The sequence below is a fragment of the Perca flavescens genome, chromosome 3, assembly GCF_004354835.1.
Source record: "Perca flavescens isolate YP-PL-M2 chromosome 3, PFLA_1.0, whole genome shotgun sequence".
In the NCBI taxonomy this organism is placed as follows: domain Eukaryota; kingdom Metazoa; phylum Chordata; class Actinopteri; order Perciformes; family Percidae; genus Perca; species Perca flavescens.
This window is the reverse complement of record NC_041333.1, coordinates 35,675,102-35,690,645: the sequence shown is the minus strand read 5'-3', so window position 1 is coordinate 35,690,645 and position 15,544 is coordinate 35,675,102. Positions and strand designations below refer to the sequence as shown.

The following is a 15,544-nucleotide window of genomic DNA, read 5'->3' as shown; positions in this document are numbered from 1 at the left end:
GGAAGTGCAATAACATTGACTTCCTTAGATGAGAAAAAAAGTTCTTAGTTCAGATTTCTTATTTTTTGTCCACAGTAAAAAGCTACGATGTCCTGTAAGTATTGATTTCAGGTTGAAACGGTAGCTAAAAAGTATTATTAACGTTAAACTTAAATATTTATGAGGCTGGTGCATTAGGCCAGGCCAGGAAATTATGCTACAAATAACTTTACAGTAAGGAAGCACAAAAAGTCAACCCAGCAAAACAAGCTAGGAAAGCCAAAACCGTGGCCAAAATGCAACCTAGGGTCTTTTAGTGAATGTCCACGAGTCCAACGTTCGTTTAAAAAGGGGACTGACGACGAAAGCTGCACTTGAACTCGAGCATTGGGAACATTGTTCGTGTACAAGGAGCAGGGGCCCAACTACCCAACTACCCAGTGTCAGAGGGGTATGCAGCAACAATTTTGGTGCCCCCCTAAAAAAAAAAAATAAAACATAAATTAATTAATTAATAAGTGTGCATTCAAGCATATGCGTTGCAGATGTTTAAATGTGCGTTCTGATTTGTTTACTACGTCCCCACTGTCAGACATCTAGGCTGATTTTTATAGTTTCCATCTCCGTCTGCACTATCTTTTCCCCAAAAAGGACACGGTGAATACGTTGGTCAACAGAAACCATACTGGACTACCTGATGTCATCACTGGTCTCATCTCTACCTGATGTCATCACTGGTCTCATCTCTACGTGATGTCATCACTGGTCTCATCTCTACCTGATGTCATCACTGGTCTCATCTCTACCTGATGTCATCACTGGTCTCATCTCTACCTGATGTCATCGCCCACCTCATGTCTGTCTCATTCACTCCTTGTCTGTGTTCTTCTCCACTAAGACATATTGTCAAACAAACATTATGTAATAGATTTTCTATATTAGTGTTTCCATATTAATATTAGGATATTAATCTGTTGGTATCAAGCGGCTCCCCCTACACCTCCACCTAACGTTAGACCTCCCTGTTGCCTTCCCCTGTCTTTCCTGGTCCACCATCCTCACACCTGAATGAAATGAACTCACTGTTAAATATAGCAGTAGAGATTTTAATTCTATGAGAACAGGTACAAAAGTAGGAGATGAGTTAGAACATTTCTGCTTGTGAATATAGAATTTTGCATACAGAATAACAACATTTATTAGATACTCAAGAGCACCATCACCTGAATTATCGTAGAAACAGATGATATCTGTAAGGTTTAAGGAGTAGATACAGTTGGTGGGTTCAAAAAAAGTAAGACTCCAAATCTGTTTCACAATAATAAAAAAAAAAAAAAAAAGATATTGGAGTAGGCCAATATGTGATCTTAGCCGATATGTGACGTGTAAGCCCCACCCATTTCTAGCACCTAAGGTAATTGTTGATTGGTCCTTGGTGGACACAGGTGATCTGAATTGTCATCATGACCAGTGATATATACCGATGGAGAAGGGCTTGGTCCCAATTTCCAAAAGGAGCGTTGAGCCCCCGATCAGACAACTCAGCCCAACCGTGGTAGGGGGTCTGAAAGAGGTAAGACTTCCGCTCGGGGAGCTGGAATTGAAACATGGCGCTGCTACGCGGGTCTTTCACTTAATTAAAGGCATTCACTTTTGGGGATTTTGGTTACTCTCCAGTTTTGTGGCGGGGCGGCGGGGATATCGGAGACTCTGGTTCAGCTGTATAGCCTTCTAAAGCAAACGGAAGAGTTTACAAATGTTGCTTTCTTTTAAGTTAAATCCGAGTCCCAGTCCCAATGGATGGACGCAATGACGGGATTGGGGGGGTCAAAATCCCCCCCCGAATTGGCTCTCATGTAAATGTGTATCCATTTTTAGATTTCATTCTTCTAACACCACATGGATTGCGCGATGTGGTTGTAGAGGTTTCAGCAGCCTACATTAAATGATCCAGTCCTTCCAGTCCATGTTTGTGTTGGCCTACTATTTCTCTTTTCCTTTGTCTCCCTCTACTTGTTTAAAAGCGTCCTTGGGGTTGTTCTTATGAAATGCGCTGTATTAATTTGTTATTCCGTTGGTTGCTACAACAATCTCTTATTGTTTAGCTCTAGCTCTCATGTGTCAAACTCACGGCCCGCGGGCCAAATCCGGCCCCTTGCAGATTTAGATCCGGTCCGTATATCAATTTGGGTTCACAATACATTTTGGCCCCCCTATAGTTGTGCGCCTAACCAAAAACACAGGAAAGTCCAATTACGTGACATTCAAAGCACAATATGGCAGATTTAGAATCTGAGACTCAGAAATTCCCCCAGAAGGAACTCTTTCGATGACACACACACTTGGAATGACACATTTTCTGGACTTTAAACATGACCTAATTAAACTGTAAATTGCAGTTTGCCTTACACACCACAACATGAAGTCTATTAATGATTAAATGGGCTACCTTAAAATCAAATAGAGGATGGGGTGGGATTCTCTATCAGACTATTAAACAGATGCTGACTCATGATGATCTCATTCAGTCATGGGTCATCCTGGGATCCAGATGTGGACATGGAAACTGTGTGTCTTCTTGAGCTGGATGTGCGTGGGCCAAGCGGCGGCAGGACCGTAAGTTACCTCCCCAGTTAAAAAAAAGAATAGCCTGTGGTTGAATGACTTGATAGCTGGTAAGGATTTAATGCTGCATAATCTTCTGGGTTGGGGTTATTTCCATATCGGATCCAGTGAGATATGTACTGTGTGTGTCTGTGGCTGTAGGCAGTACATGGTAGCCATTCCTGCAGTTCTTGAATCTGGCGCGGAGACCAAATTCTGTGCCAGTCTCCTGGAGCCCAGCGAGACTCTGGAAATGAGCGTCACTCTGATGTCAGAAGAGGCGAATACAACCCTTCTGGAGAAGACCTCCAGTATAGAATTTCATACCTGCATTGAATTTAAGGTCAGCAACTTTCCTGATTTGCTCATTTCCCCAAAAGTTTTGGAAAGATTTTAGTTGGAAACCATTGATGGGATTTCTTAACCCGTACACACAGATTTGTAAAGGAAAGCACACAATATAAATGCATAATTGTGTAAACTGCTGTTGTAAATATGTGATTTTCTTTATTTTTTTTTAACCATTTAAGTTGCAACAGAGTTAAATTTTCATAAATCGTGTTTGAATGGGATGTAATGATTCTCGGTCTATAAAATCTTTGTCACAGGTTCCTTTAGTGCAGGATGAAGTGGTGCAGAACTTTGAGGTGGAGGTACGAGGCGACACATTCTACTCTAAAGAAGTCCGAAAAGTTCTAATCAAAGTCTATCAACCAATGACCTTCATCCAAACGGATAAACCGATCTACCTCCCAGGACAAACGGGTAATTTAGAGCTGATGGTTTGTACTTTATTTATGATGGTTACTTTAGATTAGCTTTTTTTAATCTAGGTTTGCTTTGTTACTTATCTAATTAGTTTATGCCACTTTGTGTTGTGCGAATAAATCAAAGATCTATGATGTAGTACACAATATGGTACCATATATAGAAAGGTTTCTCTTTACAAATTTCTGTGCATGCAGCACTGCATGTAAAATGTATTCCCACAATATCAAATCTTATATATTGACATTCCCAGGATTTTAAAATAAAGCCCCACAATGATGGAAATGTGTCAGCTCTGACTACTGGCTCTAACCGGTAGTGAGAAACTGATTGTGCCCCAGAATATCAAGTCGTTTTAACAGGCTGTAGAGGTTAAATTCACAGAAGCCCAGAAATATGTTGGCATGTACAGTGTCTATATATAATAGTATAAATGAAATGTACTACTTTTCCCCTGCTGCAGTTGAGAGCACAGAAGTCTCCACATTCTGGACATCATATTAGTAATGTCACACTCTGACTATATTTAAAACAAGGTATCTTATGTCAAAATTGGTGCTATCCCTTAACGGCAGTTTCCGTGTAAAACTATCCACTTTATTGAAATCCAAGGCTGTGTAATGTCTCAGTTAACAGAAGACCAATCACTGGCCTGATAGGATGTCTACCACTGCTGTAGAAGAGCTGGAAAGGCTTGATGTAATCTCTCTGCATGTCTCTCAGTGCATTTCAGAGTCATCACACTGGATACCAAGTTAAGACCTGTCAATCAGCTGGTGAGTGTTTGAACAGGCTTTCCTTTCTTCAGGTCTCCTTCATAAACCGTATCAGTGATTATGGTTTGGTAATGGTGCAGGTTTTAGTTTGGATTGAACCACAATCTGAGCTCCTGGTGAAGCTCTGGGTCAGAACAACCACAGCCCCTTTTTTAGGTAAACCTACCAAGCTGCTTTGAAGGTTGCTGACCCAGTTTGCAACATTTTGTCACAAATGATCCTATATAATTGGAAATAACACTGGAATCTATTCTAAAGATTACAATAGAACAGTTTCTTTTCTCCAGAAAACTATAAATCAGAATAATCTAAGAGCGCCAGTCTTTAACTCATTATTGTCAATGTGATGCTAGGAATACAAAGCAGCTTGTGCTTTAACAAATCTTTCTTTCTCTTACAGTACGATCTAATTGCAATGGAGGTAAGAGTAATATCTACACTTTAACATACTGGGTATATTAAACTCAGTAACTTTTTTTATTTTTTATTTTCTTCTAATACAAATGCCTTAAAGCAAAATGCTCCAGTGGACTTATTAGGCTATTAAAAGTTCAGCATGTTAATCTCCTAAAAACATGAAGTGATTATAAGCGTATTAGGTCCAAGCTTTATGGAATGTTTGACAGATTCTGTATCAAATGTGATAAGGGCCCAGTCCATTGTGTGGAGGCCTGTTTTACAACTTGAACAAGACCTTTATGAACGATGACTAACGTGTCAGAATTCATGCATGACCTTGGACACAAATTCTTGCTTTACAGGCTGCATTTTTGGTTTGCCAAAAAAGTGTGTGTGTGGGGGGGGCTTTTCTGGAGATATTAACAGCCTCTAATGTTCATCATTAGATGGGAGTTTATTTAATTTTTTTGCATTGCTAAAACTCCCAAGACTAGCTAGTAAGTGGACCAAAAGTTAAGATAGGATTGTCATACTACATAAAACTTGCTTTTAAAAAGGAAATGACACAAATGTTTATACTTTTGCAGCAAATTCTGTACAAATGCCCATTATACACGAAGACCAATATATCTAACTAGCCACTGATATTAGCCTGCCACTGCACTTGTGTGTATCCGTATTTCCTACTCAGACAATTTTACACCAAACCCTGGCCCACTTTAATCTGCCATCTTGTAGAAGAAATGCCACTTTTCATGAGTTTCCCGTTGTCCCATGTTCTTTACTTCACTTAACAGGATTCTAACAGCAACAGGATTGGCCAGTGGCTGAATGAAACCTCCTCCAATAGGAAGATATTGCAGCTTTCTTACACCTTGAACTCTGAGGCCCGTGAAGGAGCCTACCAAGTTACTGTGTCGATTGGGTCCGCTAAAATACAACACAGCTTCAAGGTGGAAAAATACGGTAATTTTTCTTTTTTTTTTTAATTACTTTTAATCTGTTTAATGAAGCAAACATGCCAATAATCCCTTTTGTCCACAGTTTTGCCTAAATTTGACCTACAAATAAATGCACCTGATGAAGTAAGTATTGATCAGGAAGAAGTCAAAGCTGAAGTCTGTGCAACGTAAGTAAAAGCTCTTTTGCTCATTACTCTTAAATAATCTAAAATGGGTCCAGTTTAGGGAATGCTTTCTGTTTTTTTTTTTTTTCCATTTCATCTAATTAGGTATACATACGGACAGCCTGTGCCAGGCAGTGTTGACTTGAAGGTGTGCCGACCTCTTGATTCCTATGTTATACCCCGTCCAATCACCCCTGAACATCCAGAGGGAATCGATGTAATCCCGATGCCTTGCTACAAGGAGACAAAGCAGGTACAGTAGCTATGGTGACCGTCTCATGAAGCAAGGTCCATAGCCTCCTACATAATGTGCACATTTAACACTACATATGGTCATCTGTCTTGTTGGTCTGATGTACAAATTTGGGAGTGTAAAGTTCATTTTTATACACGGGATGGTAGTTGGACAATTTAACAGTCAAAAGTTTTTTAAGTAATAAGGGTCTGACGTGTGAAAGTTTGAAATGTCCTTCACTTTTTCCAGTCTTGGACATTATTTAATTGTGCTTTCTAGACGGACAAGAGAGGCTGTGCCGCTTTCAGCTTCGCAATGTCAACTTTCACAAGAATTGCGCAGAAGGCTCTGCAAGATGTACTGCAACTCAGTGCAAATATGGAAGAGGAGGGGACAGGCAAGTCCTAATGTATATTGTACTTATATTTCAAAAAGAGTTAGTTGGCCTATAATGACAAAATGACTATGCCATGTATTGAAACAATATGGCGTCCACATTGTTGTAACATGAAGCCTTCTTGTACAGGGATTTCACGCTCCCAAGAGAAGACTACGGTGATTTCTTATGTTGTTGGAAAGCTGTCTTTCACCGACACTCCCAAGATTTATAACCAAGGATCAAATGTGGAAGGAAAAGTAAGTGCATTTGGGCTTCACTTCTTCAATGTGCTTCTATACACAGTGCAGCTGAAGCAGTGGGCATTCTCGGTGATACAACGTTGTGCTTCCGACAGGTTAAAGCGGTTTATTACAATAATACGCCCATTCCTGCCATGCCGGTGTTCCTGTTTGAGGGTGAAAGGTGGTCATCGCGTTGGTTACAGAATCTCACAACCGACAGTGATGGCGTCGCCACTTTCTCATTGAGCACAGCTGCCTTTAAAGGAGACGTCCACTTACAAGTAAGAAGTAGAAACTACAATCTGTAACCAACATTCATCATGAAGTTGATGACACAGTCCAAATCTGACACCTCAAATAGTTTCTCAATATGCCGCAACTGACCAAGGTGCCATATAGGAACAATCAGTCTATACCAAAAAGAAGAAAATAGTTATGGCTGTAAAAACTGAAGCTTTCTTCTACTTCATCTGCCATGATGTCATTTAGTGTTTGTTTTCTCTGCTCTCTAGGTTAGCGACACACTGACACTGGGCTACAGTCCTTACAGAACGCCATACTACGAGTCTAACGATCACACGGTGTCTTTGGCCACACCTTCTTCTCCTGATACGAAGACAGTCAGCTCCCTGGATGTGAAGAAGAAGGATGAACCACTTTCCTGTGACGAAGAAGAGGACCTCTCCATCCAGTACACAGTCGTTGGAGAGGCCCAGGGCTTTATGGATGTGATTTATCTGGTGAGTGGTTGAACTATTTTCCCCTCACCACTTCCATGGACATGGGGAAGAGGTTTTTAAAACTACTTTTACATCACTACCCAGGAGAGTTTGTGTTGCGTGTCAACATTTAAGCATTAAAAATGTTGAGAAATGGTAGTTTGACAGCTAACAAAAGCACTGTACTGGAAACGCTGTAAAACAAATCCGCAAAATTCCAGATGAGTTTCCACTACCTTTATCCAAATATTAAAAGTTAAATATCCAGTCTGGGGAGATTAAGCCAGTGGAGTATCACAAATGATAGTTTAGGGGAAAAGGATTAAAATCGATGAACCAAGAGTGTCTTCAGCCCCCAACCAATGCTGACTTATGCAAGGTAACATCCCCCAACAATATGCAGTAGTACTCTCCTATATACAGACTTGTGGTTTAGATTTGTAAAATTGTAGCATTCCCCTTTTTAATACATTTTACAGTCTCTTGAATATCCTGCTCTGGATAGGTTGTTGCCTTTGAATAACTCCTTTTTTCAACTTAACGCAAAACATTTTGACATGAACCATATAAACCTCTTCCACTATGTACTTAATCACATGACCTCACTGCAGACGGGGCATGTTGCATTACTCTTTGTCGTTTTTCTTCCCAATTTCCCAGGTCTTATCAAGAGGGGCCATTGTTTTACAAGGAGTTGAACAGGTGGAAATCAAAGATAAATTGGGTGAGCAAAGTGACTTGTCTTAAAAGGATCCTTTTGAGTTAGCCTGGCCGATCTATGGAGTCATGTGAGTGATTGTTGTTTCAGTGAATGAGGGCGAGGTGTCCTTTAAGCTGACTGTGTCTCCAGACATGGCACCAGACGTCCAGGTCGTGGCTTACTCCGTCCTCCCCAGTGAGACGGTGATCGCCAACAGCGCCGACTTCTCTACCGAGCAGTGCTTCAGTCAAAAGGTCAGCTTGGGAAGAACCGAGACATGTGGTAAAGGCTGTTCTCGTCAGATTGTAGGTGCACAATCAAAGGGTTTGTTAGTTGTTACAAAACCTCAATACAGCATGTAGCATTTTCTTGAAGAAAGCCAGTTATCTATGGAAGACCTATATTTTATTTTTTTGAGCAATTTTTAAGTATCACACTGAAATGAATTACACAAACTTCCTACATGTTGGGGCCACCATTTTCTGACTATTGCATGGGTAGAGTGGTATAATCCAGTGGCGTTGACCAGTGGCCCTTTGCTGCATGTCGTCTCCCCAATTTCCTACTATTGAATACTATGTTTAAAAACCCACACAGGCCTTTTGATTAAATATCATCAATGTGGGAGAAAACAAATACCAGATTGTGTCAGGTTGAAAAGATCCCAGGTTCTCATCTCCCACTAAAGTCCAGATGGTGCGCTGTCTTTTCCTGTCAGGTGTCTCTGGAGTTTTCTCCGTCCTCGGCCATCCCAGGAGAGGAGACCATCATGCGGGTTACCGCCCAGCCAGAATCTCTGTGTGGCGTGAGCGCTGTTGACCAGAGCGTCCTCATCAAGGAGCCAGGGAAGACTCTGGATGCAGCCAAGGTAACTACTGGAATCAACCCAAACTATATGCATGCATAACTTGTTACCTCTGCGTGATCTTTTGCAAATGGATCATCCATTTTTACTGTGCGGTTATCTACCTGTCCCGTGATTAATCTTTTTTTTCTCCCTCTACCAGTTGTACATGGTTATCAAACATGCAATGCAGCTCAATGCTGCTTGTTCTTTTTACCCAGTTGTAAGCATGCGGTTATGAAAATGCTGTAGTATAGGGTTATGATCACATATGTGCGACGTAGCCCTCTGTAAGAGTGCCTTATGGATAAAGGCAATGATTTGACAAATACTTTACAGCCACGACTCAAGATATAGGAGTATCTTAGTGTCAAAGTGTGTCCCAATTGTCAGATCTTCATAGAACATCAAACTGTCAGTTTATAACTTTGAACCAAACCTTTTCTTTTCAGATATTTCAATTGTTGCCGGTCACAAAACTGTCGTATATTCCATATAATGTTGAAGATGGTGTAGAATGTTTGCCTGTGAGACCGAGAAGATCTGTTCTGCCGTACCCCGGAGGTGATGGGACAGCTGACGCTTATACAGTTTTCCAGGTACTTCCTACACAAATGAGTCTCCCAAATAAAGTATACTAAAGTTATTGTTGCACATTTGACTTTTCAGTGATGGCTGTTTGTTGGATTATCTAGAATGTAGGGATGAAGATGGCAACAAACCTGGTTATCAGAGAGCCTTCATGCCTCAAATACAAAGGAAGAGAATACTACCAGGGCTATGGTGGCTATGGCAACGATGGTGACTTTCTTTTTTTTTTTTGCTGATGCATGCTGAATATTTACTTGCTCATTAAAATCACTGCTTTGGTTTTTACCTAATGGAATATTTTCTACATTCTTCCTACCATAGCCATGATGAATGAAGTAATGGCGGCCCCTGTCCGTATTGGACTTGCTGTGGATCTTAATGGTCCATCACCTGATAAATCCCCAGTAGAGACTGTCCGCACTTTCTTCCCTGAGACCTGGATATGGGACCTGGTGGAAGTTGGGTGAGTTTTTGCCACCGAGGGTTTTGATGGTCAGTCTCTCACTGACTTCCTGCAGTCTCCCTCCACACACGAATGGCATGGAACTAATTTACGGACACTCCTCTTAGGCCTGGAGTCTCATGTTAGTTTATTTTAGCAGAATATATTCATTTTATAGGCAATTTCTTTTAAAATTGTGTATGGGGAATAGTCTTTTTGGGCTAGAGTACACATGATACCCAGTATAACTGCATTTGAGTTTCTGAGATCTCAAGGACTCAGCATATGAAACCATTTGACATTTGCACATTCTTGTTGGCTAACGGTAACTACAACATGGCAGTGTTACTGCAATTTAAGTCGACCCATTAGTAATCTACTCATTTAATAATTTTAACTAATCTTAATCATGAGAGTATTTTCAAGTTTACCGTAACGCGTCTGTGTATCTGCTGATCCAGAGAGTTTGGGACGAAGAATGTGTCCCTCACGGTCCCGGACACCATCACCACCTGGGAGACGGAGGCTTTCTGTCTGTCCCCTCAGGGTTTCGGCTTGGCGCCGCGTAAAAACCTCACGGTCTTCCAGCCCTTCTTCCTGGAGCTCAGCCTGCCCTACTCCATCATCCGGGGGGAGCACTTTGAACTGAAGGCAACCACCTTCAACTACCTGACCAGCTGCATCATGGTAATTTTAATTATTTGTTTAATTTGTTTTTGTGACTTATAAATGCTAATGTTAGCATGCTTACATTCCTGCTATGCTAACCCACTGATGTTTAGCAGGTGTCATGTTTACCTTTTTCCCCACCTTTATGGTAAATCTTAATCTGGAAAGTGCTATATATAAAATAGTTATTGTAGTAATGACTACAATAACTATAATTTGCCCTAAATCTCCAGTTTTAAATGTATATTCTCTCTTGAACAGGTCACTGTGACTCCAATCCCCTCCTTAGATTACACCCTCACCCCCCTCTCTGGTGACCAGTACACATCCTGTCTGTGTGGCAGTGAGCGCAAGACCCTCAGCTGGACCATGGCCCCCTCAGCCTTAGGTGAGACTGGAGCTTTTATCCACCAGGCTGCCGAGGTGGAGGAGGCTTTTTATTTTAAGTTGTGAAATCAGCGAGATCCCCATTGGTGACAAAATGTCATAGTTCTGAATCACGTTTGAAACGGTTTGTTCTTTTTAGGAATTGTAAATGTGTCGGTGAGAGCTGAGGCCGTGACATCCCAAACTTCATGTGACAATGAGGTTGTGAGCGTGCCTGAAAGAGGACGAATTGATGTGGTCACACGACCTCTCATAGTAAAGGTTGGTACTTTTATTTTATTTTTTTTAATAAAGAAAGATAAAGGGAGAATTTTCTATCCATTAACCAAATGGAAACTCTGTAACTCACATTATTTCTTTCCCTCTCAGGCTGAGGGAACTGAGATGACCAACGCCTACAACTGGCTGCTCTGCCCAAAAGGTCCGTTACAGTTTACAGCAGGCCTGGCCCGTCAAACGTGTGAAAAGTCAAATACTGGAAGTCGACTAGATTGCTTGTTTAAAACATGTGGTGGAGACATTCACTACTTGCAGATAGCACTTAGTTTCATAGTGGAAAGTCTAGCGCAGGTGTCATTAACTAATATCATAACAGTCATTAAATACATTATCACCCTAATGAAAGAACCCTCCATTTTTGTCTGATCTTAATCCAGTCTAACCTGTTTCAATACATGATCCACTAACTGTCTGACTTTATTTTAGTGCTGAGTGTTTGTTCTCTCTCTCTGTTCACAGGGCAAGCTTTGACAGAGGAAATGGACATAGAACTCCCTGAGAACATTGCTGGATCTGCCAGAGCTTCAGTATCAGTACTTGGTAAACTAATGGATTCATTTTAATTGAGTTGCTTTCCCTTTATTCTAGGAATAAGCAATCTGTTCATTTGATTCATTTTTATTCTAACCACACGACAAAGTAAAGCCAAAATACAAAGTGCATTTACACCTTCAACATATTAAAGTGATTGTTCAGTAATTTCACCCTAGGGTCCTTTGCACCATAACCTCAAGCCAAACACCCACCGACAAGAGACAAAATATTTTTTTTTCTTTTTTCGTAAGTGCTGTAGTATCACTAAACAAGTTATAATTGAGGTAAGTTTGGAGACATTACATTTAATCAGTAAATTAATAAATGTTTGTTTATTTTCAGTGTTGTAATTTTGTAGACGTCCCTTAGACGAGAAGCCAAGGGTTATTTACCTAAACTTCTGGTGTACTTACAAACTCTCCAATCCATCGTTTTGAGTGCCTAACCCATTTGTACTACTGTAGAAGTTTGGTATCATTTTGGGAATTATTAGTGGGGTCATTTACAAGATACAAACGTGGGTCCATTAGCCCCTGCGCTAAGCTATTCAGCTGATGACCCTACTCTACGCTAACTCTCCCAATCTTCAACCCAGGTGAAAAAAGCTTCTCGGGGGGCGGTGTTTGGCTCGAGGTCATGGTGCAAAGGACCCTAGGGTGAAATTACTCCGAACCATCACTTTAAATTAGTTTCTGGCAGGATCAACAAAAGGTGGTATAACATAACGTACAGTTTGTACTTTGAAGCCCCAGTAGAAAGTAAAGGTCAGGTTAGTTGCGCGTTGGGTCTCAGTGATTCTGTGTTTTTGGGCAGGCGACATCCTGGGCCGGGCTCTGGAGAACCTGGATGGGCTGCTGCAGATGCCGTATGGATGTGGAGAGCAGAACATGGCGCTCCTTGCCCCGGACATCTACGTCCTGGAGTACCTGAGAGACACCCAGCAGCTGACCCCGGCCATCAGGAAAAAGGCTACCAACTTCCTGACCAGTGGTGAGGCTCCATTTTACTCTGGTAGCTAAAAGAACACGTCTGCCAAATCTACAGTCTGCTACATTCTGGTGCTGGTTGCACAAAATGGAACAAGCGGCGTGCATAATCACTTGACGGTGCTCGTCATTCCTATTGGAGACTACAGATCAGGGGCACCCTGCTGGCCTCTGGGTTACGGTGCTGACAACAGGCCCCCACCCCACCATAACTACCTTGTTGCATGTCATTCCTTTCTTCCCCTAATTTCCTGTCCACTAAAGGCATAAAATGTTTACTACAGCTGTATATTCAGTTAGAGCTGTTTTCACCTAAAACGAGCTAATCTGAAATCCAATCTGTAAATGCCCTAATTGGTGGGTGTCTATTGTTCTACAGGCTACCAGAGACAGCTGAACTACAAAGATAACTACGGAGCTTACAGCACATTTGGAGCAGGACCAGGGAACACTTGGTGAGAACGTTACTGGTCAATCATCCACAAAGAATAATGAATTATACATTTACATGGTGTGCAACATTTACTACGACATACAGTTTATACTTGTAGAGTAGATGATTGTCCTGAGCATTAAACAGATGATAAGAGCTTCCTCTTGTCTTGTTTCTAATATCCTCAGGCTGACTGCATTTGTGTTGCGATCGTTTGCCAAAGCCCAGACTTTCATCTACGTTGACCCAGCGAACATCGAAGCGTCCGTGACTTGGCTGAAAAGTAAACAACGAAAAAATGGCTGTTTTGAACAGTCGGGAACGCTCTTCCACACCATAATGAAGGTAGTTAAAGTCCCTCTTTACTAGAGTTTGGATGACAAGAACTGAAACTGAAGGTCAGCAGGTAATTTTACTAAATGCCACTTTTGCTGTAGCAGGACTTTGATTCATGTCTCAGTAGTGAATGCCAGCCTGGGGGCCCACTTCACGAAATTTGCGACATAAAAGCAACAATTTGCAAAGTGAGAATTCCCTCTCCAATTTTTGATAAATGTTTCACTTATCAAAAACAAATGCCATAATTGTGAGTCATGCATGCGAGATTCTTGTGGGACTCAAATGTATTTCCAATTTCCAACTGACAAGCATTTCTAAACCGTGGCAGTGTCCTGTTTCACAAATGCTGAAGTCTGCCTGAGTCAGGCCCCTGAGTGTTGGAGGTACAGTGATCTATGTCTGTATATACAGTATATAGCCCTATATACAAATATGTACAGTGTTTAATAACTTAATATACAAATTGTTCATATTTACTGATGTACTAAATACACTTACCCATCTCTCTTCATTTTATTAAATCAAAATAAAGATTTCTTTTTTAAATAAGTGACCCATCTGGTAAACTCTACCAAATTTGAGTCCCCTATGTATTGAAAGGATTTCCATCCAAAAGTGACATGTCTTTGAATAGAGTCCTATACCTACATGGTAAACAATCTGATCAGTCATCTCGTGTGAGGTTATGAGCTGAGAGTTTATGGTTTGAATTATGGTGGAGGTGGTCAGTTAAATCTATCAGGACTCCGTTATATACCAACCAGGGAATCGAATACTAACCAAAGGGAAGAGGACTGGGTATGCACGGCCCTCATGTGGAGGGCCCAAAAAGATGCTAGAATGAACAGCCTGTGGATGTGGGCCATAGACAGCCTTTTTTACCAGGCCCAGTATGGTGTGCAATGCCTCTGGCTATGGGGGAATAGACTGGCTTTGGCTGAAACTGATAGAGATGGTAAAAGGGGAGCAGAATACAGGAACAGCCAGGCCTACATTCTGCATCCAGTGAGTCAGACCAGATCACTAATTCCTTATGCTTCCTCTTTACAGGGTGGTGTGTCTGAAGTTACTCTCAGTGCCTACATCACTGCTGCCTTCTTGGAGATGAATATGTACATAGATGTGAGTTGATTATTTGTAATAGGAGGGTATATATGTACATAAGATGCATTAATTTGAATTTAAATATTTATGGCATGGCACCAAAGATTCTGAACTGTAGGGTTTTTTTTTTTTGTTTTTAAAGGACCAGTGTGTAGGATGTAAGGGGGCGGTCTATGGTCAGAAGTTTCATTAGTGTATAATCACCTGAAACAGAATTGATGTTTGATTAGAATGAGCCCTTCATATCTCCATTAGGAGTGGGTCGGTCACTATCCGGTGTGTGTCGAGGGCAGATGGGAGTTGCACGCGTGTCACTTTGCAACAAGTAGCCTCCAAGAAGCTGCTAATGAGAGACTTCTGTAATGTTGGCATCAAACCCAACCAAGGCTGTCACTTGACTGGTGTTTTGAGCCAATGTTGGCAATCATAGCTATCAAACATTTTTTAAATGATTCCAGCTTCTGTTTGTAATAAAGTTATTTATAGATTTCAAGTATGACGTTACACCGTAAACAGTTTATATCTGAGCATGCGCAACTCTCATCTGCACTAGTCTCCAATCGGGTAGTGACGGGTTCCACTGCCATGTTGCACCGCCATGTTTCCCACAACGGACCAACCAAACGCTGGCTTTAGAGAGGGCCTTTCATGTGTTTACATTGAAGTGAAGGCCACTGTAGGTTCTCCTCCACGCTTGGACAGAAGGGGGTAAGGGAGGCGTATTCAGTTGGTTGCTGCAACCTCACCGCTTTGATGCCACTTAAGTAGTAGAAATACCCAGTTAGTTTTAGGGTACAGGCAGGAAGTATTGGGTTGTAGTGATGAATGAAACTGTCAATCATAAGTCTCTCTTTCAAAAGCTGAGCAAAGGCCTTTTTTTCTTAGCATTTTAGGCCTTTGTTTGTATAGGGCAGTTCCGACTTGAAAGTGGAGAGAGGGAATGACCTGCAGCAAAAGGGCCGCGGGTCGAGAGTCAAACCTGCAGCCCTTGAGTCGACAGTAAGCCTCT

At 41.4% G+C, this 15,544-nt stretch overlaps 1 protein-coding gene across 1 annotated transcript; it reads left to right on the top strand.

Annotated features, from left to right (window-relative positions):
- The first annotated feature begins 1,444 nt into the window (after positions 1–1,444).
- Positions 1,445–14,596, top strand: LOC114553085 (alpha-2-macroglobulin-like). The gene is made up of 28 exons (XM_028574198.1): positions 1,445–1,552; positions 2,508–2,595; positions 2,746–2,926; positions 3,192–3,348; positions 4,075–4,127; positions 4,528–4,548; positions 5,324–5,492; positions 5,571–5,655; positions 5,758–5,905; positions 6,167–6,284; positions 6,414–6,523; positions 6,622–6,789; positions 7,021–7,248; positions 7,888–7,951; positions 8,036–8,181; positions 8,646–8,795; positions 9,224–9,370; positions 9,467–9,572; positions 9,684–9,825; positions 10,266–10,491; positions 10,735–10,861; positions 11,000–11,121; positions 11,230–11,281; positions 11,599–11,679; positions 12,487–12,663; positions 13,039–13,114; positions 13,281–13,437; positions 14,482–14,596. Exons 2-28 carry the CDS (start codon positions 2,510–2,512, stop codon positions 14,560–14,562), a joined length of 3,378 nt encoding a protein of 1,125 aa, XP_028429999.1. The 5' UTR covers positions 1,445–1,552; positions 2,508–2,509; the 3' UTR covers positions 14,563–14,596.
- The last annotated feature ends 948 nt before the right edge of the window (positions 14,597–15,544 follow it).

Bases quoted from the DNA above. Each gene is read 5' to 3' on its own strand.
- LOC114553085 (XM_028574198.1), top strand. From the start codon at position 2,510: ATGGGTCATCCTGGGATCCAGATGTGGACATGGAAACTGTGTGTCTTC. The intron at 2,596-2,745 runs GTAAGTTACCTC...CTGTGGCTGTAG, and splicing joins GGCCAAGCGGCGGCAGGACC to GCAGTACATGGTAGCCATTC. The intron at 10,492-10,734 runs GTAATTTTAATT...TCTCTTGAACAG, and splicing joins ACCTGACCAGCTGCATCATG to GTCACTGTGACTCCAATCCC.